Below are 27,794 nucleotides of genomic sequence, written 5' to 3'. Positions count from 1 at the left end.
AGGCTTCTTTCTCTATTCTCTAAGACTGCATCCACACTGGAGAAAAACCTGGTTGCAGCGCTTTCCAGCATCTTGGCTCAAAGGCCATGGAATTCTGGGAGTTGGAGTATGTTGTGGGCCCACAATGAACTCCAACTCCCAGAATTCTATAGCCTTGAGCCAGGGCATGAAAGCAGTGCCAAAACAGTTATTCCTCCAGTGTGGATGCCGCCTTAAGTACCCAAACTCCTAGCCCAAGCAGGGTCCCTCCTTTGAGGATCTCTGAACTTGCATTGGTATGCATTGAACCTCTTCTACACATGATCAACTGTCTCTGCAAAACCTCTCACACAATGGAATAGTTTATTCCTGGCTAGCATACGGTGAGCGAGTTAAACAATAGTAAACCCTAATGACATCTCTGCTCTCACTTTTTGTTGTTGTTGCAAGGGTCAGAATCCTCTGAATCTCTCATGCAATGACATAAAGCCCTGGAAAACCACCTGTTTCATGCTGCCTGCCCTCACAGAGCAGGGAATGGCTGGGGAAGCAGGGGACATGGACAACGAACCCGATCGCCAACAACCATCCTGATGTCTCCCAGATGACCCCACAAGCTGCTGGGGGATGCTTTCATCATTGTGGCCATAGAGACACAGCCAGACCCTTCTCAAGCCGCATCGAAAAGGTGGATTTGCACATGGAGCAGAAGGCGAGATGGCGAGATGGTGCAATTGCATTTGCAGAACCTCTGCAAAGCAGGATCTCAGCCGCCTATTTAAGAGGACCTCAAGAGGACCATTGAGTCAACGTGCGATGCGGCAGCTAACAGGCAATGCCATTTTAGTCTGCATCAATAGAAGTATAGTGTCTGATCAGGGAATCATAGTGCCCATCTATTCTGCTTTGGTCAGGCCCCCCTGGATACTGTGTCCCGTTCTGGGCACCACAATTCAAAAAGGACATTGAGAAACTGGAGCCATGTGTCCAAAGAGGTCCACCAAAATGGGGGGTCTGGAAACCATGAAGCCCTATGAGGAGAGACTTGGGAGCTGGGATGTTCATTCTGGAGAAGAGAAGGCTAAGAGGTCATATGATGTAGCCCTGTTTTAAATTTGAAGGGATGTCATACTGAGGGGGAGCAAGCTTTTTTCGCTGCTCCAGAGATAGGACAAATGGCACTGGTTCAAAGTTCAAGAAGAGATTCCAGCTCAACATTAGGAGGAACTTCCTGACAATAAGAGCTGTTTGACAGTGGAACACACTCCTTCCTCTGAGATTTTGGTAAGTCTCCTTCCTTAAAGGTCTTTAAACAGAGGCTGGATGGCCATCTGCCAATGGAATGCTTTGATGGAGAGTTCCTGCATGGCAGAAGGGCTTGGACTGGTGGCCCTTCTTGAGGTCTTCTTCCAAACTCTACAATTATCTGATCTCTTTGTTTCTGCAAATGGAACTTAACATTTCTTTATTTCCTGACCCAGAAAGAGGGGGACCCATTTGCATGAATTCTTCCAGACCATCTGAATCGAGGGCAGCCACATCTTGACTAAATGCAGGCGGTGGACCAAATTGTCTTAATCCCCCCCCCCCCCCGTCTTGTATGATTTTAACACCTTTGCTGATGGAGAAGCCAGGGAGCTTTAGAAGCTTGCAAGACATTTTTGTATTGTTTGTATATTAAAATTCAGTTTATGATGTTAGAAAGTAATTTCCCATGTAATGTGTTTTTTTTTAATTTTTCAACCCAAGAAACAGTAATATTGTTTAGTATTCTGATAAAATTAAGTCCTTAAAAAAGCTTGCAATGTATTTTTTTCTCATTTTTGGCCCAATAAAGGTATTGCTGTTTGGTGGATTTTGGATGTTTTTGTACATTGCCACCTGGCCAATATGGCTCCCCAGATATATTTTAATATGGGGGGAAGGCATCCCCCCCCCATTAACCATTCCAGTCATAGTTCAAATCATAGTTAAATTTAGTGCTGCCTGGCACCTGATTCAATGGGTCTACTCTACATTGGGAGAGCCATCCACAATATTCCTTTCTGATAGAAGAACTGACCAGGACTTGGCCATGTTCCCACTAGAAAGTAGGTTCTGGACTGAAGATCATAGAATCATAGAATCCTAGAGTTGGAAGAGAGCGCAAGGGCCATCCAGTCCATCCCCATTCTGCCATGCAGGAACTCTCCATCCAAGCATCCCCACTGACAGATGGCCATCCAGCCTCTGCTTAAAGACCTCCAAGGAAGGAGACTCCACTACACTCAGAGGGAGTTTGTTCATCTGTCGAACAGCCCTTACTCTCAGGAGGTTCCTCCTAATGTTGAGCTGGAATCTCTTTTCCTGGAGCTTCCATCTATTGCTCCAGATCCTAGTCTCTGGAGCAGCAGAAAACAAGTTTGCTCCCTCCTAATATGGAATCCCTTCAAATACTTAAACAGGGCTATCTTATCACCTCTTAACCTTCTCTTCTCCAGACTAAACATCCCCAGCTCCAAGTCTCTCCTTATAGAGCTTCATGGTTTCCAGACTCGTCACTGTTTTAGTCGCCCGCCTTTGGACACATGGCTCCAGTTTCTCCACAAGATGTTTTTGTTGGGTTATACATCTTAGGGGTCCTTGAACTTACTGTCGCATTTCATTCCTTGGTGGATGAGTCCATACAAGAGGGACCCACAATGGTCGCAGAAAGTGGGGCTGGAATACGTGTGGATTTTGAACTTGTGTTTGCTCCGGGGGTCCTGCAAAGGAGAACAGAAACAACCAAAGGGAAAGACTGGTTAACCACAGATCACGCAATTAAGGTTCAACCTAGATATACATATTGATAGAAATAACCATCATGATTGTTGTTGTTGCTATTACTCTTGGTATCAACAGGTTTCAGTCCAAACTTTTGGATGGAAGTTTGGACCACCAATCTTTCAAAGCCTATCCAAGAACTTAGGGACTATGAAGTATGGTCAGACAGTGTGCTGTTATCTATCAAAGGACTGTTGACAAGGCTTCCACAAATACAGCCATAGAGGAAAAAGGCTGGTGCAGACATCCCCAAACTGTGCAGCTATATAGGGACATTTTTCTTTCATAGAACCATAACCAGATGTAAGAGACATTTATGGCTGTCAGTAAGTTAAAGGGTATCATTTTTGGCTGCAGCAGTAACGTTGCGCTTGCAGTGCTAAAAATGCTAGTTATTTTTGTATTGTGAAAATGTTGTAATTGGTCGTAATCACACTGTTTCATTAGGAGGGCAGCATGAGCTTTTGCAGAATGGTTGCTATTTGTGCTGCAGTGATGAAGTTCAGGGTATTCCTGCATTTGTTTGGATTCACTGCCCCAAAATCTGGAAAGTTGCTTGCTGGATGATAGAAATAAAGGAGAGAGCACCAGAGACTGAAATAACTTAGTTCTGGTCATTAAGACTAGAGAGACTCGAGTTCAAATGCCTCTCTGGCTACATAAAACTCATCTTAGGCTCCTACTGTCTCATTGCCTCTTGTTGGGAGGATGAAGTTGGGGGTAAGTCATTGTATGGAGTCCTTGGAAAAGATAAAAATTGTGCAATCAAGAGAATAAGAAACGCTTCATGAGCAAAGGGGGCTTTAAAAGAAGAGGAGGGAGCCAGACCCATTCCCTGGCCTTCTGTTACTTATCAACTACAGGTGCATTCATCAGTGCAAGGCGCGCCTCTCTCTCTCTCCGATAGTGAGTGCCATGAGCCAAATGAAGGGAGCGTCGCTTAATTCAATCTGCTTCAGTGCAAGGTATCAGCTGAGGCTTTGGCAAAGTTAATTGCATGGGAAACGGGGGCTCTGACCCAAAGGAAACATCTTTCAAACCTCATAAATCCTCAGAAGATGCTCCTTTTAAGACCTTGGCCGACAGCTGGATAATGAGGAGATGGAGAAAGTGGGGGTTAACCACAATTAACCTGCTTTTGATGGTCCTCCCAGCGCTAAAGAAACCCTCATTAAGTGATGGCGTGCGTGGATAAAACCCAAGAACAATGGTATCGCTTTTCTAGAAGAGTTTCTAAAGCTTGCGTGCCCATTGCAAACCATACCCTCCAATTGTTCCAATTTTCTAGCTGCTTTTAAAATGTTCACATTTCTCACTCCTCCCTGTTAGAGTTAGAATTAAAGATATTTTAATGTTTCGATAAGTTTGCCAACCCCAAAGCAGCTGTCCAAAGGGCTGACCCTATTCTGTGGGGACTGGTCCCTTTAGTACGAATAGCAATCAGGAAACATGATATTGGGACATTAAGTACTTTGTGTTGTTTACCTGTGTTTCTTTCATATGCAATAAAATGTATACAGTTGGCCCTCCATATTAATGGATTATTTATGCATGGATTCAAGCATCCATGATTTGAAAATATTTAAAAATATATATATATACATTCCCAAAAGCAGGCCTTGATTTTGCCATGTTACATAAGGAATACAATTTTGCTATCCACTGCATTTAATGGGACTTAAGCATCTATGGATTTTGGTATCCATGGAGGGTCCTGGAACCAAACCCCAGCAGATACCAAGGTCCCACTGTATAAAGAAATGCTTTTCTACAATGCAAAATGGGCTTCCGTCCCCCTCCAGCTCCTCAATTTTGGCAGTCCCTGTGCCAGGGCAGCCAACTGCCATGCCCCCATTCTGCCCAGTTTGCCCACTCTCCCTCTGAACCAAAGCAACCCATGCCTCCTCTTTCTCTCCATTTTCCCACGGCTCTTTCTCTCGCACCCTCCAGCCGGCTGGCTCTCGTGCGCATTTGGCCTGATTTGCCCTGATGTTTCCCATCACAGCCCTTCATGTTCTGCTGCAGTGCTGAGTTATTTATCTCCTTGGCACCAAAAAAGAAGAAGATGCTCCTGGAGGCGACAGCCATACAAAGGCAGCTGCAGCGCCTGGCCTGGCATTTGGCTCGCCGGCTGCAAGGCTGGGACCAAGCAAAAGGTTACCTTTTCTCCAAGGGACAGGGCAAGCTCAAGTCTTCAGGGAAGGGATGGAAGTGGAGGGGACACAGCATCCAAGCCAGGGAACGGAATTATTAAGGTCTCTGAACATAAGCAGAGTGATGTTTGAACACCTCTGGATGCACACCATGCCTCTGCTCACATTTGGGATGAAGCAGGAAAATTTTGGTCCTATTGTCGTGTACCTTCCAAGTCATTTCCAACTTATGGCGGCCCTAAGGCAAGCTTATCCTGGGGTTTTCTCGGCAAGATTTATTCAGAGGAGGTTTGCCATTGCTTTCCCCTGAGGCTGAGAGAGTGTGACTTATTGCCCAAGGTCACCCAGGGCGTTTCTTGGATTGATACCCTGGTCTTCTCAGTTTTAGCAATTCCATTTTTTAGGAGAAGCAGTGCATTCTTTGTGGCCATCTTGGTGATGATGGACTGTAAATCTTGTTGATGGGGAGGTGTCACCCAATGCCATCTGGAGGGCCACAGTTTGAAAGGATAAGGGTCTCACAACAAGCCAGGGTTTGTAAGCCAGCGGCAAACCAGCACTGCTTTTTCAGACTGCAGTTTGTGCTCCGTTAAGAAATCACAGCTTGTTCACACACAACAAGCCAGCTGCCAACAAATCACACTACAGTTTGTTTTAGAGTGTGCAAACTGAAAACACGGCCATAGCTGTGGTAGGATATATTTCAGGTTCGTCACGGCCTATTTTATAATTTTTATCCCAATCTCCCTCAAACAGGGACAGTTGCCAAATTCTAACAGTAAGGAACAGGATGCAGAGGCATCTTGAAACAAAGTGGCATGAAACTGGATTAATTCCGTAGTGCAGATGCAGCCTGGGAAGGAATCCTGCCTGCCAGTTATGGCTACCAGTCAGAGTTGGTGCTCTTAGGCCAGATGGACTCCCAAAATTTTAAATCAGGATACGGCGGATTCCTCTGACCTGACCCAGCATAGTATCTGCAAGGCAGCAAAGAGTAAAGGAAGGCTGATGTGGGATCAAGGAAATGCTTCCATTTTGGAGAGAAAGTGTTTGGTTGTGCCACAGATGAGATGCCTACATGGGCATCCTTGCTGAATAAAGACGAAGGGAGACAATTAACCCAGAGCAATTGCCAATCAGACGAAAAGCACAAATGTGCAGATAAAACATTCATGTCCTGACACCTCCCCATCACAAAGCAACCATAAAACAAAATATGATATCCCCTTTGGACGTATAACAAAACATCCGCCTCTCGGAGTGAAACGGCATTCCTCATAATGGGCCATCATCCCTCAAGGCAGCCGAAATCAAAGCTGACAAGATATTTAGCCCAAGAGCAAATCTGTCAGGCACCGCAGCTGCAAGAGAAGCATTGCGATGCTGGCAGGGAATGCTTCAAAAGGGCCAGCAGTAATTCTCTCCACGGCTCCGGCCCTTTTTCATAGGACAGCACTCTGCCAAAAAAGATTTGCCCCATTTATGAAGGCAAGCTGATTAATCCATCGACAGGCCCAGCCACAGAATGAACAGGGAGACTGAAGCTACAAAACCCAGGTGTTCCCTTCAAAGATTATATGTATGTATGTATGTATGTATGTATGTATTGCACTCAGAAATTAATAATTTCCATAGGGTTTCCCCCCCTGTTGCATTAGATTTACATTTGCAAAGTCACTACTCGTATTTTGAAACCTTTTGGATTCTTCTGTGCAGAAACAGCTCTGCAGGAAATAGTTATCTTCTGCACAAAATGCACTCATTCCCAACAGATTTCTTTTGGCATGGAAAACATATGTTCTGTATGGGGAAACCATGTGTATTTCTGCACTCAGGATGTCCAAAAGTTGCACTTTGTGTTTGTGTGTCAAGAGACACAAGTACTAATGTACCTCCGCACATGGGCCCACGTCTTGAGACCTTCTCCATCCCTGAGAGGAAGGCAATGGCAAACCCCTTCTGAACAAGTTTTTCCCAATAAAACTTTGTGACAGGTTCATCTTAGGGTTGCCATAAGTGAGAAAATGATGTGAAAGCACACAGCGGCAAGTCATTGCAAGAGGCAACTCGACTCAAGAACATACAATTTTGCAAGGGATTTCTGAAAAATAAAAGCCACAAAAACATTCATGGAATATTCTGTTAAGAGAAAAATCAAAAGAGTAATAAAACAGACAGAAATTCCAATCCGTAAGGAAATATTTTTAAGGTGCGAATTGATAAGGACTTAACTGTCTTAGCTATGCTGTTTTTTGTTATAAAGTTTTGTTTTGTTATATGGTTTATCTTGTATTATGATTTGAAGAGGATGGATGATGGAATGTATGTTTATATGTATTTAGATGTATTTTTAAAAAATAGCCTTCAAATTTAAAATATCCACACAGCTGAAACAAATAATGCAAAGCCCTGTTTTACCCAACAAAAGGAAAAATGCACAACTTAGGCGGCACGCACAAATCAAGTTGCACATTTAAGAAGGCTTATGAAATGCATGCACAAAAAATGCTTTCACAATATAAACACTCAGAGCCCAACACAAAAGGAAAAGAAAGAGAGGTGGATTTTGGGGAACAGAAACAAACATGACTGGTTTTGCAACCAAATCATGACTGCATTTCGTATCCCTCTTCCGGAGCAGAGGCATCCTTGGAGCATAGCTCCTTGGAAACCTGAAAGCCCTGATCTGACAGTGTTTTTCTCTCCTATTTCCTGGCTCTAAAACCTGGGATTGTGTGGTTCTTTTTCTCTGGAGAGAGCGGAGGAGAAGAAATGAAGCACACCTTCCCTCTTCCCAATTCATCCCCAGCATCCCTGTCCCAACCTTCCTAGATGGCCAAAATAAACCCTTCCTTCCTTCCTTCCTTCTCTCCTCACCCTTCTTCTTCTTCTCACTCAAAAGTAGCCTTGACAGAGAGACTTAGTCAGGTCAGAACGAAAATGGAAGTGACGGCCTGTCGAAACCACTCTGCTTTAGGAGGGTTACAGGTTTGCACAGAATCCACATGGCGGCCGTTGGCCATGCTTGCGCACCCGTTTAAAGGGAGACACTGAGCATTGGCGCAGGTTGGCTGAAAGGGATAGGATGCTTTCCTTGGCTATAGGTCACCTGCTGGAGGACTTAAAGATGGCAGCACATGCGCTGGTCACCTCAAGGCTGGACGGCTGCAATGTGCTGTACATTGGGCTATCGCTGTACCAAGTTCAGAGGAGGAGAAGGAGGAGAGAAAAGGTTTTAACATTGGATTGGGGAGTGAAGAAAGTGGAGAGAAATAGGGTGTTTGGTGGTCAGAGAGATCCAGAGGAAGAGGATGGGGAGAAACAGTTGAGTATACAGTATAAGGAAAATATCATCATCATCATCATCTTTATTACTGTTCATTGTTGTTTATTACTGTTCATTGTTGTTTTTGTTGTTGCTAACTGTCCTCGATTTGATCTCAGCCCATAGCAACTGTATTGGCCCATATATAAGTGGACCCTGGATTTTAGAGTCAATTTTGGGGCATAAATTTTTTGACAGATAGTCGAGTATATAGAAAAATATCACCATCATCACCATCTTACAGTAATGTGTGTCAGTTTTTGGCACCAAACGAAATCTTGGGCATGCCTGGAATAATCGCAATTTTCAGCTTAGAAAAACTCAGAGTAGGAAAGAGCCATGCGTGAGAAATAAAAGAAAGGCGGAGAGACTACGCTGCAACTATTTGAAGCCGCTACTCTCTGTAAGCAACTACTGGTAGCTAGTTCAGCATTTGCAGGGCATTTTCTCTGACAGTCGGAGCAGAGCAAAGCAACCGTGACCCTCAATCCAGCTGCACAGACCAAGGCAAAAACAGACTCCAAGTATTTCTTCTTCTTGGTCTGCTTGGACTAAAGCCCTTAACTTCCTTCACTGCCCTTTCATAAAACTAATTTTCTTTTACAGAGACGCTGCCAAGTCCCTGCAACTGTGTGTCAGGAGTGTGTTTGCAAAGGAGGCTTGCGCTGGACAGACCTCACGCAGATGGAGCCCAATGCCTCCCTCCATCTCAACCTTGCAAAAGCGGGCTGACATGACACTTCAAAGGACAACAAAAGGCTGGGGAAGCTGGATTTCCCCCCCCCCCTTAAAAAAGAAATCATTGCAAGAGGCTTAGTTTTTCTTCTTCTTCCCCTTAATGCACTAAAACGCTTAATTTCCAGATTTGTATAAAAGAATTCTTTCCCTGAAGCAGCATCTAGGATGACGGTCAGAGGAGATGAAAGCTCCTTCCTTGACCATACAAATCACCATTTTCAAGGGAAGAAAGTCCTCTCCAAGGGGAAAGCTCAGTGTCCACTTTGATCAGGTTGGGGGAAAGTGCAAATAAAGACCCCTGAACAAACTTTGGCCAAAAGAATAATGATCTTCCATTTTGATCATGGAACAGACTCCCTCGAAAGTAGTGCTGCCAGGTTTCCAAAATAGCAACAGCCAAATGCATGACCTCCGGGGTTGAGCATCAGGAAGGAGCTAATAGCAAGTTTGCATTCTCCCTAAATACCAAACAAAAGCACTGGGTTCAGTTCACTTAGCCCTGTGTTTCCCTGTAAAAAAATGAACATATTGTGCCCATATTAGTAAATTACATGATGCGCACATTTCTCTGTTTATGCCAGGTCCATAGCCTACAAAATGGGGAGGTTTTGGCACTGCATTAGTCAGTATGAAAGGAAAAGGTTTCTGACACTCAAATAGGGGACATCCCTTGCACAGTTGGAGTGTCCCTTATCCGGAATTCCTAAATCTGAAATACTCCAAAATTGTCCACATGGATAGCTGAGATGTGACCCCTTTGCTTTCTGATGGTCCAGCATACACCAACACAGGGCTGCAACTGACATGGCTCATTGCTATGGAATCCTGGAATTTGTAGTTAAATCCCAGCATTCCATAGCATGGAGTCACGACTGCTAACGCAATATCAAACTGCATTGTTTTTGCAGTGCAAACACAGCCTCAAAAAGTATTTCAGTAAAGATCCTTGGTGCATTCACCTGGACCTTTGCAATAACTCACGCATTTTGGTTTCTGGACCTGCCTCAGCTGTATAAACCACTTTGGGTTTGCTGTCAGTTTCATTTCCCATTAACGTCCTTTGTTTTGCTCTGTAGCCTTTTTTTCATTTTTGTGTCTTATTTCACGTTTATATTGTTTTGATGCTCCTTGGTTGTAAGCTGCTCAGGGAACATAATGTTACGGGACAGCAGGCCCATGTTGATCATAAATGAAGAAATAATCCAATAATCCTCAAAGGGAAAACGGGGGCGAGGCAGGCACTTTGGGCTCCTTGCATGCAACTTCCGCAAGGCTGAATCCCACAACAACAACCTCCCCATTAAATGCCACCAGTTCCAACCCTTGGAATAAAAACAGGGCTTTGTCTCCCTCTTCTTTGGTCGATTATATAATCTCAGCTATGGCATGGAAGACACCCACAACCTGTGGAGGATTTAGATCCCCTTTTCGTGCCAATCTAGGAGCCCAAAGGGTTTCTATAGCAATTTTATACTGGTTTTTGTCCATCTGCTAGGCTGCATCCGCACTGCAGAAATAATCCATCACTTGAACCGCCATGACTCAATGCTAAGTTTGAAACAACTTAGTCACACAACAGCGACAAGTATAGTGTGTCAATGGGAAGAAAATAAATATATATTATATACATTGTCCAAATGGTAAGACAGTAGCTTACTTTGCTTTGTTCTGTTTTTGTGTGGGTTAATGAAAGTGGAGACTTTTATATATACATATATTTAAAAATGTAATTATCTGCACCTAAAGTTGGGGAAGAACAAATCAAGGCATTTGTGCCTGGAGGGCTGAAGCTCTATTAATTTTTCTCATTTCGTACCTGGCCCACTTTGCTGCAATGCAGTGTTCAGCCTTTGAGTCCCAGCAAGGAGAAAAGGGGGATTTTGGGGGGTTGGTTGGAGACACTTGCAACATCAGAAACAACCTCTGAATCCTCCCTGTTTCCTGAGGAACGCCAGCAGGCCTTTGCCTCTGCCTCTTTCCCCATGAAAAATTCATCCATGCCAGCTGGTCTCCCTTCGGCACAAGGGCTTCCCACAGTTATGGCAGAAAAGGTTCAAGCTGCGCAAAAGGATTGGCACGGTGGCACTAATGGGAGGCAGGTCTTGCGCTCTTGGCTCTCAGCTCAGCCTCAAACCGGGTAGAAAGTCTCCAGTGTTTGAAGGAGAGAAAACCCCTGATCCACCCAAATGGACAGGAGTTTGAATTTTGGGTGTCCTCCCATTCTTTGCAGGCGGTTGCATGGTTTGATGCAACCTCCAGAAACCAAAGAGCAGCCAGTTACCATCCAAGTATATTTACCTGCTATTAAGTACCCAACTCTGCAGGAACCATCAGGGTTTCGTAGTGCAAATCTTTGCATGTGGAGTTGCACCTCGATTGCATTGCACAACCCTTGTGTCCAACGGCAACCTTGTGCAACTGAATGTGCAACCCAAAGAAGCATTTGCATCACACTTTCCAATGGTCCCCATATCGCAGTTAATCCTCTTCCGTCCCACTTTTTCAGCTGCTTTTAAAATGTTCCCATTTCTCTCTCCTTCTCTCCCCTCTTGTCCTCAGCTTCCTTCAGTTGCTGCAAACTGAGTTCAAACTGCAAAAGCATGTTGCATTCATTTAACTCAGCAGATTATTATTATTGTGGTCTGCTACATTTTTAAAAAAATTAGTAGCCTTGTTTTAAATGTGCTTTTAACTGTTTTAACCATAGATTGTTTTTTTAAGTTATTAAATTCTTTTTTTTTTTTAATTGTAAAATAAGATGCTAATTTAATCTTGTTTTAAGCTTCTGGAAGCCACTTTGGAGGATCCCATTCTGGGAGAAAGGCCAGGTATAAATCCAATAAATAAATAAGCAACCTTTGCACATGGATTTGAAAGATGTAAAAAATGCAAAGAGAGGAGGAGGAGGAGAAGTCACAATGCAACGGAACAAGGGGAAATGAAGGAGCGTTTAAGGCTAAACTTTTCAACGCACCATCTGACATTGCGGTTCTTTCCCCAACAATGAAACTGCTCAGCGGCTGGTTATTTCGGGGCTAGAGGATGCAAAATGGGAGCGATGCAAAGCGACCCAGTTCTTTCCCAAAAGACGGCGACGGCGACATATGGCCTGGCATGCCACGGACCCTGTCCGAGGGGCAAGCAAGGGTTGTCTCCCACCGAGCAGGTCTGCTCAGCCCCAGAGCCACGGCTGTGATAAATAAAGGAGGACAAGACTGCTGCAACCCAAATGCAGCCAGAGACACAGGAATGAGGGAATTGTGTTGCTGCACAAACAGCAAAAGAAATGGAAATGGTTCACCCTCAACTCAGCTGCAAGAAGAAACTTGTGCTGGAGAAGGTTCTTGAAGAAATTTTGGAAGAGGGATGGCGGGCATGACCCATCATTCAGCCCATGGAAACAAATGGGCATTTATTACTGCTGTTTTGCAATTGTTATAATAGACTCATAGACAGTCCTCTGTTGTGTAGGAATCCACAGCTAAAGCACCACTGAAAGACGTTCACCCAAACCCTATTCAAGACCCTATTTAAGTTCCTTCAGGCTGACTCTGGCTGAGGCCCCGTTGTTGAATTAATGCAGTTTGACACTGCTTCAGCTGCATGGCTTCATCCTAAGGAATCCTGGGATCTATTGTTTGTTGTGGCACCTTCTGACAGACGTCTAAATAGCCCATAAAACTACAAATCCCCAGACTCTAGAGCACTGAGCCATGGCACTCAAAACAGTGTCCAACTGCATTAATTCTGCAATGTTGATGCAGTCTAGTAGATCTCTGCACAAACCTTGCCAAGGTAAATTTCATGACAGGTTTGCTTTAGGGTTGCCATAAATTGGAAATGTCTTGAAGGCACACAACAACAACAACAACAACAACAACTGTGAAGCAGCACAAAACAAGCTCATTTCATCTTGCACATCTTGGCATCCAGGGACTACAGTGTCTTGGGAGCATTTAATGCTGATGCGGAGAAACATTGTCATTTGTCATATAAATAAATCCTATTATTATTATTATTATTGGGATGGATTTCCTGCATGATCAAGGGTTTTGCATGCAAATTGACACTCTCTTCCTGGCAACAAAACAGGGAAATCCAGGACCAAATTTGGAGGATACCATTCAAACCAAAACTCAAAGTGGATTCATCGTCCCACTGATATGGGAGCCACCAGACATTATTGGGAAGGGGCTATATATATACATATGTGTGTGTCCACATTTCTAGTTGTGTCCAGACACTTCAGTTTATCGAAACATTAACACACATAAAGTTGCAAAATTCCCCCAAAGCCTGGGGTTGGGGAAGTCCTAGATGCTGCCCATTCAGCACCATTATGCAGCCGGACTTCCCTCCGTTCCAACTCAGGATGCTGAGAAATCATGCCTTTCCAAACTTTGCAACATTACCAAAGGCACTTCCAATCTGCCGCTTCTCTTTTTAGTTTTATTGTTATCTGTATGTATATAGTACAAATGAGAAAAGAGATTAGGATGAACAGAAAAGCATGTGTAAGAGGGTATGAAGTAAGTGAGAAGCTGAGAGGATGTGAAGATGGAGGTAGAATGAAAGGAAGGGAGAGAGTCAGTGGAAGGATTAGAGGAGAGGAAGTGAAGGAGAGAAGGACAAGTAGAAGAAAATGGAAAGGATGAGAAGAGTTTGGAAATGAAAGAAGGGAGAGAGTATATACATTCAACAGGAAGGAATTGAAGTTTCGATAACACACAATGCAGAATGTATTTGGAGATATAGCTGACTGAATAAGATGAAGACCGATTAAGATCTATGTAAATAAATTGAGTGAGCAGACGTTTGCAAAATGCAAAATGCAGTGCTGTGCCCTGCTTCTTTTTTTAGGCGGAGGCTGAGGGGTTGTTCTCACTTACGATTTACAATGATTTAAAATACACTGGTTTTGGTAAAACCGATTCAAAATAACACGGGTGTTATCCCGTGTTCCAAATCGCTTTTTCCCCCTTTGTTCTCATGTACCAACTGAATCGCTGTAAATGATCCGCTTTCATTCCTATTCAAGAATGAATTGGTGTATATATAACCCGGTTATAGCGTTATTTCATTTGCACTCGCCTTTTTCGGCTGTCAATCAAAGCGACGTCATCATGACGTCACATTAATTCGGAGTAACATACACCGATGTAGCCTGTACCTGCGTTCCCACTACCTGGCCGTTTTTAATTCGTTATACATTTTGCGTTTTTTTTAAAGAGCCAATCAGGAGGCACTTATTCGTCCTCTTCTGTGTCTCCCCATATTAACTGCCATAACTCAGTGCTAGGGAATCCTGGGAATGGTAGTTTATTATGGCACCAGCACTCTCTGGCAGAGGAGGATAAATGTCTCACAAACACAACAAACACAACCATCCCACAGTTCCTCTGGAAAGATTCGCTTTGGCCGCCCCATGGGGAGAGAATCTTTGGGGATTGCTCCCTGGGCTGTCTTGGGAGCCATGAAGCAGGGATTTCCTGCAAAACCCATCCCATAGTTCCTCTGGAAAGAGCTTCGATTCCCCAAACAAATATACATTCATATGCATATATATATATACATGCGTGCAAACACACACAAATATGTATGTGTGTATATACCTATATGTTTGTGTGTGTGTGTGTTTATATATATATATGCATGTGTATGTGTGAGTATTCATATATAAACATGTGTGTGTGTGTGTGTGTGTGTCTGTCTGTCTGTCTGTCTATCTATCTATCTATCTATCTATCTATCTATAGTGTGTGTGTGTGTGTGTGTGTGTGTGTGTTTGCCAAATCGGATCAAGGAGGAGAAGGCAGTGGGTTTAAGTGGGTAGAGACTCTGCATCCAAAGCCCAAGGTTGGAATACACACACACACACATCCAGGGTTTCCTATGTCTCCCCAGATTCTGTTTGGGAAAGAGAGAAAGAAAGGCTCTATTTCCCCCCAGATTGCTGTGCATCCAGCCTCTCTCCATTACAAATGGTGTTCAATGGCTCTCCTCACACAGAGGGGAGGTTGCAATCCACCGAGGGAAAGTCTATGCGAATGGAAGAAAATGGCGCTGGCGATGCAGAAAGAGACCAAGAGAGTGACACCCCCAGGCCAGCCCATCGCGCTCCGCTCCTCCCATCCAGTTAACCTAATTCAGAGGCTGAATCGTTCCTATTTAAATACTCTGATTCCTATCCCGAATCAAGGAATAACCCTAAGCGTAACCCTTCTATTTTTTTACGCCGGTTTATAGGCCTCTGACCCGGATTAAATGTTATAAATCGAATCAGGTTTGAATCGTAGTAGAAACGATATCGGGTTAATCTAGAACTGTTCTAGAGTTAATTCGGGTTTCAGTAGGAATGCTAGACCTTGGATTTGATTTGTAAACCGGTGTATAAGCCAGTGAGAACAACCCCTGAGGTTTGCTGACGGAGGTTACTTACGTCCGAAGCAGGACCCTTGTCCGCACCGGGGCAGGAGAAAGTGACGAATTCATGGCACCTTTTGTGGACAACAAAGCAGCAGACTGCAATACAAGAGAAAGCAAGGGTTAATGGGGAATTGGCACAAATGCACCGAGGTCATTAATCCAGAACATTGGAAGCACTTCCACAGGACTCCTGCCAGTTCGCCTCCCGAAGGACGGAGCATTACTTTGCGCTTAACGCGGCTGAGTAAGGCATGACTCATTGCTTTCCTATTGTTAAATACATAAAGAAAAGTGTGTTCTTAATTACTGCACGTTAATAGGATTATGTGTGGCTTTTATGAGCCCTACGTAGGAAGGCCGGTCATTCCCAAACAAAAGCTCAGAAGTCCATCAAATGGAAGAAAATTAAAACAAAGATCTGTGGGTGCTCATGGCCACAAAGTCTGGACCATCATCTGGGGATGATGGGACGCATGCAGTCCTCCAGATGAAGTGGGACTTTGCCCACTTCAAGTGTTTTTAAGGACAGTTTTTGTCTGCAAAGAGGTCTAAGGCTGCATCTGCACTGCACAAATAATGCATTTTGACACCATGCTAACTGCCATGGCTCAATACTATGGGATCTTGGGAATAATAATAATAATAATTAAATTTATAGCTTGTTATGGCACCAGAGCTCACTGAGAGAGAAGGCTAAATATAAGTCCCAGAATTCCATATTGTGGAGCCATGGAAATGAAAGTGGTGTCAAACTGCTTTATTTTTGTAGCGCAGATGCAGCCTGAGACATCTGCTGTTCTGAACCAGAATGGGATGCAGTTTGCTAGGCTTCCAGTTTGCTTGCAAAAACTGCCAGGCACCACTTTTATAAGATCAGCTTTATTGGTGGCAAATGGGACGCAGCAGACAGTTTACAATGGAGGCAACATCACAGGCCTTTAGCTGGTGGGTTCCAGCATGCCCTCTCCAGCAAGTGGTAAAACTGGGTCCCTAAAACATGAATTTATCCCAAGGCCAGCATCTCAGAACCCCTCGGCTGGATGATGGGTCCTCTGGGCAAGGGCACCCATAGTCCCAGGCAACTGGATAATGGATCCCAGGGCTAAAGAGAGCAGAAAAAAAGGAAGGAAACTATAAGGGCAGTACAAGAAAGTTGCTAACAGGAGGCCTGTCCCAGCTGCCTTGGCCCCATACTGCGGGAAGGGCAGGAGATGAATTACTCACAGCAAACACACACCAAGCAAACAACCAGAATTCAGGAACCCATCGACCTGGGGACAGTCCCCCTCCCCACACTCACTCTTCTTTTAACAACATTTTGATTTAATGTTTGCAATATGATTGTTTGTTTAACTATTTTTGTTTTAAACTTTCTAATTAGCCTATGTTTTCAATGTATTTCTCTTTACCGTGGGTCCTTGGTATCCGCTGGTATTTGGTTCCAGGAGTTCTTTGGATACCAAAACCCATGGATGCTTGTCCCATTATAAACGATGGTGTAATGAAATAGTGGCCCTTCCATAAAATAGCAAAACCAGGGTTTGCTTTTTGCAATTAAAAAAAGAAAAGAAATTTTCAGATTGTGGATCAGTGGGTGCAAAATCTCTAGATACAGAGGACTGGTGGTGATGTCTATTGTGACCTGCCTTTGGTCCTAAGTAAATAAGTAAATGCAACTTTGTTTTTTGAACCAAGGCTTCTTTGGCCACAGAAAAGGCTTCCTCGCTCGAACAGCACTAGCCGGGCAGTTGCCAATTCTTGCTGTGGCGATGGAGCTGACACCGAGATGGCTGTCAGAGTTCAGCCAAGCCCCCTGTTTGATATTACAGCCTCTCTCCCCGTCCATGTGCTTAAGCTTCAGTTTCAAAGTTTAATTATTAAGCAAGCCATGAAATATACATGTGGCTCTTCGCACCTCGCAGCCTTTGGGTGGTATCCCAGAGTCTATGGCACTTTTTGCTGAGGAGAGGAAAATAACTGGGCGCCCGGCAGCATCCAAATGTTGCAAGGCACTAACCTGGAAACGGTACCCCTTTTTGCACCCTAGCTGACTTTGAATAATAAAGTATCCAATTTAAAATTTGCATAAATTTAACACATGCATTTTAAAGAAAATAAAACCATCTGCACAAACACACACCAAACTTTGAACCCAGTTGCCAGGTTGGCACAGCTACTCTGGTTTGACCCATCAGTAGGGTTGCCGGTTTAGGATCCTCACAGGCCATGAGGTTTCCAGGCCAAAACCTGAAACTTAGGGGTGGCTTGTGGTGATATCATTGTGTGATGCATTAAGTACCAAACCAAAGCCTTGTAAATTGTAGTACGGTGCTGCTTTCCTTTCTTGGCTGGAGGTTTGCACCCAGGCCTTTCTTCTTCCCCAGAGCAGAGCAAACCAAAAGAGGAGAATCTTCAAAGACCCACAAAAACTGGAGATTCGGGGCCAAACCCTGAGATCTGGCAATCCCACCCCGCGGCCAGACCAGTTGCCAGCCAAAGTAATTGCCACAAAGCTGCAGTGAAGCCACTCTCCTGACAGCCTGCAGGGATTGATTGGGAGCATTTAGCCTTTCCAGCGCAATCGATGGCCACACAGATTGTTCTGTCCATAATGCAGATCACTGAGAAAGGGAATAGTTTCATTTGCAAAATGAGATCCCATTGCAAAACGAGGCATCTTGGCCCAGCACTTGCAGCTGGAGGGATTCTGCAGGAGTCATGGCTGCTGAGTTGGCTCAAAAGGGTAAGAGGGCACAAGCCAAAATATTAAGACGGAGTGAGAAGTGGGATGCTTACAGCTGCATACGATTCTTTAGGGGGTCTAAAAATTCCCAATATTTTCCCCATTCCTATTCCACAGTTTATGTTAGGTGAGAGACAGAGGATGACCCCCTTAACAGCCACACTTGCTGAAGAGATGCGTTTTTCAGATGTCACAGACCTAAGATTAGCAGACCTCAATTCTCATGAAAGGAGAGGGAGACCTTCCAGGATTAAGGCCTCAAGCTCTTTGGGGCTCTGAATGTCATTGCCAGCTGCTTGCATCCATGCATCTCTGGCTGGACTGAAACAGATGCCCCTTTCCCCCTCATTGCAGCCACCTGAGCTTTCAAAGAGAGTTGTCCCTCACCAGCCACAAAGCCCTGGCACTTAATGCCACTTTGATAAAGTTGGTAGATGCCAGCTGACTTCTTTCTCTCTTTTGCAAGCTTTTATCTGGGGCACGCTTTTGTTTGAAAACTGCCAGAGTCACCTCCAAGGCTGGCTGTTCAGTCTCAGTTTCAATTAGCCACACTTGCTGGAGAAATGCGTTTTTCAGATGTCGCAGACCTAAGATTAGCCCTGTTAATAATGACAGAGCCGAGTGTGGGAGCCGCTGGAAAGGAGGACAGAACGAAACTGACAGCTGCATTCATCACAGCCCCAGCTGTGTCTCAATGAGGGATCCATCCATTTCCAAGCCACGCCATACCAGAAGTCATGTGCGAGAGGCACATGTGGAAGAACCGTACCAGCACATATTTGGATGGGATGGGATTTCCCAAGATGGCCTGAATGTTTAGGAAGAGGGGCACTGCCTTGCTAACCCTTCTCTCCAACCAGCAGGAGGCTTTCAAAGAACACTTAAGACTGCAGTGGGCACTCATCATGGTTATGGATGGGGGGCACATCATGCCCAGCTCCCTCCTTCAAAATTGGTAAAACAGTTGCATCCAAATGCTTTTTAGTGCCAACACCAGAACCACTACACCCTGCTGGCTCTCTATTAAAATCATAAAAATGCCATTAGAAAGAGAGCCAATACGTGGATCAAATATGATGTCCTCTTGATAGATACAAAGGGGAAAATTAAGAGAAAAAGAGAATTATCTAAAAATCCTACACAGATGGTATCTAACTGCTTCCAGACAATCCAAGATGAAAGTGCACTCCGATGGTAACTGTTGGAAATGCAAGGACAAAATTGGAACCATGCGCCACATATGGCGGCAATGCATAAAGGTCAACAAATATTGGCAAAGTAGACATAAAACAATACAAGAAATCTTTCAAATAAACATCCCTCTCCGTCCAGAATTGTTCCTATTAAACATTGTGGATGTGATACAAGCTCAACTGTCTCATAATCAAATAAGTGTAATCCTATATATGACGACAGCTGCACGCATGGTCTATGCCAGATATTGGAAGCCAACGACAATGCCCTTTATAGAAGAGTAAAAACTAAGAGTACATGAGTTTGCAGACTGACTATGTATTCTGAAGGGAAAACAAACCAAGGATTTGAGACTACATGGGAAAAGGTTGGAAAACTGTGGTATTAGGAATATGTTTAAACCATGGCACAAAACCAGTGACGCAGGACTTCAATTAGATAACTATATTATATGATTATATTGAAATGGAACCATGCTTTAGTTGATATGACATTTATTTTATTTTATTTTATTTTACTTTATTTTCCATTAACCCGGGTTACATGTAGAATTGTAAGATGGAGCTTTACAAATCATTTTATTCTATTGCATTTCGGCCTTATTCTGCCTTGTATTTTTTTAGATAATGTTATAAAGCTCAATAAATATGATTTTAAAAAACGCTATTAGAAAATATCAGCGGAGGACAGTCGAAAGCTCATCCAGGTTTTACATGCAAGACGGCCCTGTGCTCAGAGGTGCCAATCTTCTCCACCTTCTTCCTCTTCTATGAGATGCACACAGAGGCATGCACACAAACACACACCATTCCTCCCTCTTCCCTGCTTAAAGGTCACCTGTTTCCACCAGCTACTCTGCACTGACAGCTCAGAGATGGAGGCGGAGAGCCGTGGAAGCAAGGCTGTTCTCTTCGCGTTCGGCACAGCCGGGGCGATCTCTGCCTGAACCAGGAATTCCCAGACCCAGCCCTCCGACGCTCCTCTCCTCCGGCGTTTGCAGAGGAAGGACCTCTGCATCTGCCAACATGCCAAGAAAGCCTCAAGATGAGTCAACCATCTGCAGTTCTTCCACCTTTCTAGGGAAGGGAATTGACTGACCAGAACAATGAGATGCTGCATAAAAACAACATGGAAAACAACAACAACAGCTGTGTTCCAGCCGCTTCCAGAGAGTCAGTTGTCTCTGACTGCTCTTAACAAAACAGTTTGAATCATAGAATCCTAGAGTTGGAAGAGACCTCAAAAGTAATCCAGTCCAGGCCCCTTCTCCATGCAAAAAGACACCATCCAAGCCCTCCTTGGAAGAGATGGCCATCCAGCTTCTGTTAGAAAAACCCCAAAGGAGGAGACTCCATCACACACCAAGGCAGCCGCATCTTCCACCATTAAACACCTATTATTTCTTCTGAACAATAAAGTAGAATCTCTTTTCCTTTAGTCTCTCCCCATCAATCAGTTGCAAATATTGGCCATGATTTAAAAAATCAACAAAATGTAACTTTGCACTCACAGAATTAGGCATCAGTTGTGCCACACCACTTTGTTACAGAACTGTGGCATTTCATAACTAAATGCCCATGGCTCATTGAATGCAGTTCAACACTGTTTTATCTGTCAGGGCTCCATCCTATGGAATCCTGGGATGTGTAGTCTGCTGTGGGCCCAGAGCTCTCTGACAGAGAAGGCTGAGTATCTCACAAAGCTACAGATCCCAGGATTCGGGAGCCATGGCAGTTAAAGCAGTGCCAAATGGCATTAGTCCTGCAGTGTAAATGCAGCCATGGAGACCTGAAGGGTGTCCTTTTGGTGGACCTCTAGGTGGGCAAAGGCTCTTTTTCAAGGGCCCCATTAGGACCCAACTCAGGTGAGATGGTGACCAGAAACATACATGGGGGACCTCTCCTCTGGAATTGCCTTCCAGTGTGCAAGGCTTCCCCACTACCTTTGTTTTGTTGTCCCTTCAGTGCTGGGTCCTTTAATCCTGTAGCATTGGACAGACTGGCTAAAGCTGTAGTTTCTCCAGACAGGAGACATTGGAGAGGGCTGTGAAGGTCATTGGGGAGGAGAAGCCAACAGAAGGCAAGGCTGCAAGATGCTGGATGTGCCAGACAGGTGAGCACCGCGTCAGGGGCAGCAACGCAGATTGCAATTTCAGTTGACTTGCCAGAGAGATGATTGAAAAATAAAAGGATTGAGGGGTGGGAGGGGAGAGACCCAGGGATGGCAGGACTTTGCAAGGGAAGAGTTTTCACGCAATGGGCAAGTGCATCGAAAGAAGCTCCAGGAACAGGCCCTGGTGGGATCACTGGACCAATGTGTTGCCACTCGAGGGCTCCACCGTCTCGGCTTGTTGCCTGGCACTGCCTCTCCAGGCTCTGCCAGCTCCAGTCACCAGCTGCCAGCAAGGCTGCTCTGTCTGTGCGGCGTGTGAGTTGGGAGGAGCATGTTAAACACAACCACAAACAGGAGAGGCGAGCAAAGAGCCCAAGAGAAGAGGCTTTTCAACACCTCCCTCCTCCCTGGAAGATGTAAACAAACCAGGACTTGAAATGCATTTAGAAATCATTACTGGCTGCCTATTGGTTTCCGGGCAAAGTACAAGGTGTTGGTGATTACCTTTAAAGCCCTACATGGCTTGGGCCCAGAGTACTTGAGGGAACGCCTTCTTCCCTATTCTCTGTCCCGCACACTAAGGTCCTCGGGAAGAAATCTACTACAGCCAAAAAGATCTAGGCTAATATCAGTCTCCCAGAGGGCCTTTCTATTATTGCTCCAAAACTATGGAATGACCGGCCGGAGGAGATCCGTCACATTCCCACTCTGACAGCCTTTAAGAAAGCACTCAAGACGGATCTCTTCCGGCAGGCCTTTCCAACTTAGTTACTCTCCCCAGATGTAGAGATATTTGTCCCCTCATCTGCCTATTCTTCACCGCCTATCTTTCTGCCTATTTTTTAAAATGTCTTTAATGTTTTTATACTATTACTGTTTAATTCTGTTTTAGTACTGGGAATGGCAGGGGAGCATAGGTCTAGGGTTTTTTTAAACTCCATTGTAATGTGATGTATTTTATTGTTGTAACCCACCCGGATCCTTCATGATTGGGCGGGCTAGAAATAAATTGTTATCATTATTGTTGTTGTTGTTGTTGTTATCATCCCAGGTTGGAAAAGGACTGATCCTGCAACAGATTATGCATGAATCATAGAATCATAGAGTTGGAAGAGACCCCAAGAAGGGCCATCCAGTCCAATCCCATTCTGCCATGCAGCAACTCTCAGTCAAAGCATCCCCATTGAGAGATGGTAATCCAGCCTCTGCTTAAAGACCTCCAAGGAAGGAGACTCCACCATAATCTCCAAGGAAGGAGTGTGCTCCACTGTCAAACAGCCCTTACTCTCAGGAGGTTCCTCCTAATGTTGAGCTGGAATCTCTTTTCCTGGAGCTTGCATCCACTGTTCCAGGTCCTGGTCTCTGGAGCAGCAGAAAACAAGCTTGCCCCCTCCTCAATATGGCATCCCTTCAAGTATTTAAGCAGGGCTCTCATATCACCTTTTAACCATCTCTTCTCCAGGCTAAACATCCCCAGCTCCCTAAGTCGTTCCTTGTAGGACATGGTTTCCAGGCCCTTCACCATTTTTGTCTCCTTCCTTTGGACACATGGCTCCAGTTTCTCAATGTCCTTTTTGAATTGTGGTGCCCAGAACTGGACACAATATTCCAGGTGAGGCTTGACCAGAGCAGAATAGAGTGGCATTATGACTTCTCTTGATCTAGACACTATACTTCTATTGATGCAGACTAAAATTGCATTGGCTTTTTTAGCTGCTGCATTGCACTGTTGACTCATGTTCAACTTGTGGTGTACTTGGACTCCTAGATCCCTTTCACACATATAAGTCTCTCATTCAGCCAAGTGTCACCCATCCTATATCTGTGCCTTTCATTTTTGAATTTGGGGCTGGCTCGGGGTATTCTTCTGCCTGATTCCTCACCCAGGCTTTTCATGTAGTTGGTGCACAAAGAACAGGGGAGGATGCCCTTGTATTCATTTAGACTCTCGGCAACCCAGCCACCCCAGTCTTGCCAGCTCTGGCTCAGAAAGATGCCCTTATATTCAGTTAGGTCCTTAGGAGGGTGCTGTCAGTTTCTGGCCAGAGGATCTCTCCAAGCTTTGGTTCCAGGACCACCACCACTCCCCCCCCACCAAATCTGTAGATGCTGAAGTCCCACTGGGGTGGTAAGATAGTGTCTCTTATATAAACATCTAACCCTCTCCCTCTATATACCAGAAAACAAAGTGGCAGCCGTGGGCATTGTTCTCTGGGCCACTTCCTGTTGATAGCAGCAGCAGACCATCTCAGGTTTGCTTCAGAAAAAGCTGAAACCCATCCCACCCAAGAGAGCCACAGGTGCTTCCTCCAGCCTCTCTTTCCAGAGCAAAACCACACGTTTGCAGCAGTGCTCTCAGCCCCAGAGGGAGTTGGGCAGAACCATCCTTGGTACAAATGGCTTCTGCCATGCAAACACGCGTGTTTATTTACCTGGCACTATGACCTGAAGAGTACACAGCCCAAGGCCAATTCATAGGCATTTTATGCCACCATAACTGCCATGGCTGGGGATCCGGGAATCTACAGTTTGCGGAAGTGCTTGGGATTATCTGCAAGGGAGCTCTGGTTGTTTCCCCTTGGATGACATTTCCCCAGGTTTCCCCCAGAAGAGATGGAGAGAGGGATCTGTCTGGGAACTTTGGGAAGCGTAGTTCCAGGGATCACACCAGAACTCCCTAGCAGATCATTCCAAGTAGCTCACCAAATTGCAAATCCCAGGATCCCACAGGGCAAAGCCATGATCTTATCATGGGACCAAACCAATACAACGGCAGATACACTAAGCCAGCCTGGTGTCATGTTTTAAGCATTGGAGACTAGAGTTTGGTTATCGCTCAGCCATGGAATCCCAATGGATGACTTTGGGCGAGTCACACACTCTCAGCCCCAGAAACCCCTATGATAGGGTCTCTTTAGCATTGCCATAAGTTGGAAACAACCTGAAGACACACAACAACAATGACAACACACTGTAAATTCACCCCTATTTTGCATCAGTGTCCAGTGTGACACACCAGAACAGGCCCAGCCACCATTTCCCAAAACGCCTCTCCTCTCCCAGGAAGCCATTCCAGTAATGCATCACGGGAGCTTTCCACTTCATCTCTCTGCAAGGGTAGGATTTCCAAGTCAATCCTTTCCCCTTTGAAAAGGGACAGAGGAGAACTTTATTAACAATATCCCTGTTTTCCCCCAAAAGCAAATGACTGATCATTGAGAAGTCAGACCTGAAGGCAATTGTGGTATCCAGAGCTTAGCACAGGAGGGGAAAAGATGAGGAACATATTTAGAAGCCACCAATTAACACACTTATTTTCCCCATTGCTGGTTTCTCACTCACAAAAAATGCTGAAGATTTCAGAATTTCCAAAGTCTGAAGATGCCAACAAAGTTGCCACCCCAGACAGAGGAAACTTAAATGATAAGTTTGGATAAGATAAGGCACTGAAAGGAAGATCTACCTACTACATCTGGGCATCATTCCCTACCCATCCCTTCCCAGTCTGCAAGAGCTTTTCAAGAAAGCACCATGCTGTCTATCTGTAGAATAACTGCATGCACCTTTCAATGGCTTTGGGAGCAAGGCAAACCCCTGGCTCTGGAAGACAGACATGGGAGAGATGAGCATTTTGTAGGGATGAGAGGAATGGGAAGATGGTGCTAACTTTTGTTTCTGTTGCTGCTATGGTCCAAAGAGCTCCTGCGGGGGTCTTCCATTTTTTATACCTCTCTGTTGCATTTTTCATAAAGCAAGATAAAATGGTTTGGATTATGTTGCTTAGGCGGTTAATTTTGCATGGCTACAAATCGCTATTTTAAATTCATTTATCCCCCAAACTCTTTCTATTTCTTTTATCTGCTTTATGCCTTCAAACTCTTTAATTAGTGAGATCTTTGGGGGGGGGGGGGCCATTGAAAAGAAACTGATGCAAACTGCTTTCAGAAGGAAGCAGCACAGGAATGCAAGAATAGAAGAAGCAATATACCATTTAATAGTGAACTCAGTACTCTCTAAGTGGTTCACAATCAGGAAGGAAAGAAGGAAGGAGCAAAATACCATGTAAGCCAGTTGAGGGGTCTTTCTGAGGTGTAGTGCCCAGCTTGCAGAATGCCCCCAATGCCACCGATGTTGCCCTTGGTTCAGGGCAAAGTTAAAAAACTGGCTGGTCAACTCAAGTCTTTGAGGCCTGGAGAGACCATTGCTAGGTTCTAGATCTCTCCTTATTTCCATTTGAGATCTTAAAAGGAGTTTTGACATGATGGAGCCATGTCAGATTATTCTGAGGTGATCTTATTGACTGCATCCTACCTTGAGATCTGCTGATAGAGAGCAGGTTAGAAATACTTTTCTAAACAAATCCATACTATAACTTAGTAGTGCTTGCCTGCCTGCTGAGCTATACAGATACAAGCGCTTGACTTCACAGTCACTAAACCTGGTGTGTTCCTTTGGGTTGACAAAAACAGAGACCATCATACAGTTTGGGTTTAGGGGTTATGGATTCTTTTTTTGAGGTGCGGGGTTGCCCTAGAATATGAACCAATTTTGACCAAATTTGTCATTTACACTCAGGCTGATGTTCCAAAATTCCTCATGCAAGTTGGGAACTACTTGAAAAACGTGTGGCATCCCTCCCCACCAAATGGTTGGTTTTGATCCATTTGAAACATTTGTTAAGGTCTGCAAGCCCTTTTGTTCTGTAAGCCACCTTGGGTCCCATCCTGGCGGAAAGGCAGCCTATAAATTAAATAAATAAATGTCATTCAAACCGTCAACAAAATCATTCACATCAGCCCAGGCAATGCTGGGTAAATTCCCTAGTAAATATTAAAAGTCATCCTGGAGTAACATGAGAGCAGCAGAAAACAAGGTGGCTCCATCTTTTACATGAGATCCCTTCAAACTTGTGCAGATGGAAACATCTCATCACTTCTCAGTCTTATTTTTCCCAGGCTAGAAACCCACAAATCCCTCAACCAAGTTTCTCATAGGGTTTGGTGGTTTCCAGAACTTGGTGGTGGCAAAATGAGGGCTTTCCTCTCCAAATCAGAGCTCTTCTCTCCCCCATGCAATTTCCCATCAGTCCCCAGATTCCTAGCATTGCAAAGAGGAAGACATTAAAAACTGTCCATTTCTTCTCTAATTTTAACACTTTTGCCTGATGAGGAAGCCAGCGGAGCTTCAAATGCTTGCATTTTGTGCCTTTCGATTGGCCGATAGACAAAAGTATCACTCTTTTGTGAATGTTGTATTTTGTTGTATTTTGCTGTATTGCCAACACAGTTATCCCTGGAAATGCTTCTCTATTTGCTCTGTTTGCATTGCCTTTGTCTTCTTCAGATGCCCAAACTCTGTTTTTAAAGAATCAATGGAAGTTTGAAGTTATTGCAATGCTAAAAATTTGGGTGATTAAAGAAAATTTCACTGAGTGGGCCAAAATTCTTAATCGTTGGAAGGAGGAATACCCTTGTTTTGCTTCCCTCCCTGCATAGTTTCCCTCCTGGCTGCCCCTAAGCATCATTTGGCTCCAAAAAGGGAGAAAACCAAGCTCCCCGTTTGTTGGGCCGAGAGCCCAACTGTCTGCTCAGGCCCCGAAATGGGAACTAAACCTTGACCGCTCCATCCAAAGACGACTGCTGAGCCGGCAGTCCTTCCCACAAATAAGACTGGAAACCTCGTGTCCTTTGCAGAAATAGAGTGCAGAGTCTCCCAGGAAACAAGACATGTCTCTCTGAAAGGAGAACTTCCTTGGCCAAAAGCACCTTGCAGATCTAGTAGCACTAAGAACCCACCTATGCTTGTTAGAGGAATGATCAGTGCACACCTTCCCAGGGTCCTGATTTGGCTAGGAAAGCCCAATGAATCTGCCATCCCACTTTTTAAAATACTTTTAAAAATGTCCCAGTATCTCTCTGATCCTCCCATTCCCCTCCTACTTTCACTTGGGTTGACTTCAATTGCTGCAAACTGAGTTCCAAATGCAAAAGTAGTTTGCATTCATCTCTGTCGGAGGTGAAGAGGGAGCAAAATTTGGCCCTTTCTCCCAGTTGGTTTAGGCATAAGCAAACTGCTGCAGCCTCTCCCAACTTATCTGTTTTTCCTCCTCAATAACTTTTGCCATCTTGACCACACTCTATGTGGCCACACATATCCCAGTTTTTGTCTATGAAACATTGGAAGGTATGGTACACTCATGGAGCATGCATGTTACCAAATGCAGGATGCCACAAAGCCACTGATGCAGGAACGCATGCAAGGTTTGCGCATGGAATGTGGGAGCCACTCTGTTCCCTGACCTTCTTCTCTCCTTATGCCT

General features: G+C 44.6%; 2 protein-coding genes across 3 annotated transcripts in view; both read right to left on the bottom strand.

Moving 5' to 3' along the window:
• Nucleotides 1-27,794, bottom strand: part of TNRC6A (trinucleotide repeat containing adaptor 6A) — a 292,395-nt gene that overhangs the window by 218,908 nt on the left and 45,693 nt on the right. The window lies entirely within an intron of this gene.
• PRKCB (protein kinase C beta) overlaps nucleotides 1-27,794 on the bottom strand; it is a 117,074-nt gene that overhangs the window by 59,506 nt on the left and 29,774 nt on the right. For both annotated transcript variants that reach the window (XM_042480876.1, XM_042480875.1), the window contains exons 3-4: nucleotides 15,440-15,522; nucleotides 2,612-2,723 (exon numbers count right to left, since the gene is read on the bottom strand). In XM_042480876.1, coding sequence (XP_042336810.1) covers nucleotides 2,612-2,723; nucleotides 15,440-15,522 — 195 coding nt within the window. The remainder of the gene's footprint in view (nucleotides 1-2,611; nucleotides 2,724-15,439; nucleotides 15,523-27,794) is intronic.

The sequence above is a fragment of the Sceloporus undulatus genome, chromosome 8 (assembly GCF_019175285.1).
Source record: "Sceloporus undulatus isolate JIND9_A2432 ecotype Alabama chromosome 8, SceUnd_v1.1, whole genome shotgun sequence".
Lineage (NCBI taxonomy): Eukaryota > Metazoa > Chordata > Lepidosauria > Squamata > Phrynosomatidae > Sceloporus > Sceloporus undulatus.
This window is presented reverse-complemented; position numbering and strand designations above follow the sequence as displayed.